Source organism: Lolium rigidum, chromosome 6 (assembly GCF_022539505.1).
Source record: "Lolium rigidum isolate FL_2022 chromosome 6, APGP_CSIRO_Lrig_0.1, whole genome shotgun sequence".
Classification (NCBI taxonomy): Eukaryota; Viridiplantae; Streptophyta; class Magnoliopsida; order Poales; family Poaceae; genus Lolium; species Lolium rigidum.
In genome coordinates, this window is record NC_061513.1 from 340678239 (window position 1) to 340681040 (window position 2802).

The 2802-nt window shown below is 51.4% G+C and overlaps 1 protein-coding gene across 1 annotated transcript; it reads left to right on the forward strand.

The window, feature by feature from the left end:
* The first annotated feature begins 331 nt into the window (after positions 1-331).
* LOC124664887 (1-aminocyclopropane-1-carboxylate synthase 7-like) lies at positions 332-1878 on the forward strand. Its single transcript, XM_047202308.1, has 3 exons — positions 332-649; positions 752-912; positions 1002-1878. The coding sequence occupies exons 1-3, from the start codon at positions 332-334 to the stop codon at positions 1876-1878; spliced, it is 1356 nt and encodes a 451-aa protein (XP_047058264.1).
* Positions 1879-2802: the final 924 nt, after the last annotated feature.

Below are 2802 nucleotides of genomic sequence, written 5' to 3' on the forward strand. Positions count from 1 at the left end.
CGTTTAGCTAAGTGTCTTAAGACAATTGGAATTTTTCCCTTTCTTATTTTAGATTTTTTGTTTTGTTTTGTTTTGAAGCTAAGGGTAGCCTACCATCCATCACAACTTTGACATTTTCAGCGGTTTCACACAGGTATATATATCCTGAATTCCTGATATTTGCCTATATATACCCCAAGGACAGAGGAAGCAGGATCAGATCACCATACCTGCTCTGCCTTGCAAACACCTTCACATCCTTTAGCTCTCTCTCCTTGCCATTGCACTGCATTGCAGTCTTTCAACCTCGAAAGAGTCCTGTTCCATTTCTTGCGGAAGGGTCGAGGCCATCATGGTTGGCAAGTTGTTGCCCGCTGCTTCGCCTGCCCTGTCGCACGTAGCGACCTCCGGCTCCCACGGCGAGGACTCCCCCTACTTCGCCGGGTGGAGAGCCTACGACGACGACCCCTACGACGCCGTCTCCAACCCGAGCGGCGTCATCCAGATGGGCCTTGCGGAGAACCAGGTCTCCTTCGACCTCCTGGAGGGGTTCCTGAAGGAGCACCCTGAGGCGGCCGGGTGGGGCGGCGCCGCTGCCGGCTCCGGCGTGGCCAGCTTCAGGGACAACGCCCTGTTCCAGGACTACCACGGCCTCAAAACCTTCAGAAAGGTACGCTGCAGAATACACGCGCTTACGCAAGAGAGTGTGCTCTGCTTTCGGTTGTTTTCCTTGCTTGTGTCGAACGCCGTGGACTGACCGTCTTGCTTGCAGGCGATGGCGAGCTTCATGGAGAAGATAAGGGGCGGCAAGGCGAGGTTTGACCCTGACCGCATCGTGCTCACCGCCGGCGCGACGGCCGCCAACGAGCTTCTCACGTTTATCCTCGCCAACCCCGGAGACGCGCTGCTGATCCCCACTCCGTACTACCCAGGGTAAGCAACCACGCATCCATCAAGCACACACCTACTCTCTACTGTTCCATTGGCCGTGCGCTTGTCCTGACATGCATGGCGCCGTGCAGGTTTGATCGGGACTTGCGTTGGAGGACTGGCGTGAACATCGTGCCGGTGCACTGCCACAGCGCCAACGGGTTCCAGGTCACGGTCGCCGCGCTCGAGGCGGCGTACGAGGAGGCCGCGGCGGCGGGGATGCGCGCCGCCGGCGTCCTGCTCACGAACCCGTCCAACCCGCTCGGCACGACCATGGAGAGGTCGGTGCTGGAGGACGTGCTCGACTTCGTGGTGCGCAAGAACATCCACCTCATCTCCGACGAGATCTACTCCGGCTCCGTCTTCGCCGCGCCGGACCTTGTCAGCGTGGCCGAGCTCGTCGAGTCGCGGCCTGACGTTGCCGAGCGCGTGCACATCGTGTACAGCCTCTCCAAGGACCTGGGGCTCCCCGGGTTCCGCGTCGGCGTGGTGTACTCGTACAACGACGCCGTGGTCACCACCGCGCGCCGCATGTCCAGCTTCACGCTAGTGTCGTCGCAGACGCAGAAGACGCTCGCCGCCATGCTCTCCGACGACGCGTTCGCCGAGGAGTACATCCGCACCAACCGAGAGCGCCTCAGGGTGCGGCACGACCATATGGTTGCCGGGCTGGCACGCGCCGGCGTGCCGTGCCTGCAGGGAAATGCTGGGCTGTTCGTGTGGATGGACATGCGGCGGCTGCTTCTCGGCGGGGGCGGCGAGGCAACCGTCGCCGATGAGCTGAGGCTGTGGGACCTGATGCTTCACGAGGTGAAGCTCAACATCTCGCCGGGGTCGTCGTGCCATTGCTCGGAGCCCGGGTGGTTCAGGGTGTGCTTCGCCAACATGAGCTTGGACACGCTGGATGTTGCACTGGCCAGGATGGGCCGCTTCATGGACAGGTGGAACAAGGCGACAACACAGCATTAGACCAATTCTTCAAAACGAAAACAAAAATAGCATTAGACAAGTAAAAGTATTTTTTGTGGCAAATCCATTGCCATTGCAGTCAATTGAGGTAGTTCTCAATCGAGCTTGATGACATCAATTTTGTAACGGGATTTTTCTCTCCATTGGAGAAATGATAATATATTGGCCCTTGTTTTAAATCGTACTATAAAGAGTGGTTAGTTCTTGGAATAGGTCTACTTTACTCTCTTAAAACTATTGTCTCGGTTCACTTAACTGCTGGAAAACAATCGGCTTTGTCAACCCCCTAAATTATATGCGGAAGACTTTACCTCTTCACCAGCTCTAGAAAAGTAAATTCAATCATAAAATTCTCGAAAATATGAAAAAATCACACATGTTGGAATATGTGTTGCATACAAATATAAATTGTAGCATCAAAAGTAACATGTTTAATCATATTTGTGGACAGGTGGAAATAAGTCATATTTTGCAATAAAAGATTAAAGGTATATGTTTCTTTTTGGACGTTTTCATGTTCTATAGAAGTTTTCAAGCATGGTTTTGTTTCCATCTGTCTGACAACAAGTTGGGGCTAGAATGGTCGAGGATTATTTTATAAGCGAATATGCGCTAAACCATATGTTTAGGAATGGAAGTGTGCATGTGGGTTGTGGTTTTGGGGTATTAAGTGCTACTATATGTTCTTCTCAGTTTATCTATAAGATGATTTTTTCTTCTTATTTTATCAAATCATTTTTTTGTTTTTCTAGACCCAGTAAAATCAATAAACTTCGGTACTCTAAGAAATCTTGTTCCGACTTCAGAAGAACGGACAAAAAAAAGGAATTCAAACAAAATTTGACTTTTTTTTCCTGCATTTGATATCCTTTACAACTACGATGTAACTTGTAATTCCTAAATTTCATAGTTCCACCTCTTTTT

Excerpts from the sequence above, each read along its gene's own strand:
- LOC124664887 (XM_047202308.1), top strand. The coding sequence starts at position 332 with ATGGTTGGCAAGTTGTTGCCCGCTGCTTCGCCTGCCCTGTCGCACGTA. Across the intron at positions 650-751 it reads GCCTCAAAACCTTCAGAAAG|GCGATGGCGAGCTTCATGGA; the intron begins GTACGCTGCAGA and ends TCTTGCTTGCAG. Across the intron at positions 913-1,001 it reads CCCACTCCGTACTACCCAGG|GTTTGATCGGGACTTGCGTT; the intron begins GTAAGCAACCAC and ends GGCGCCGTGCAG.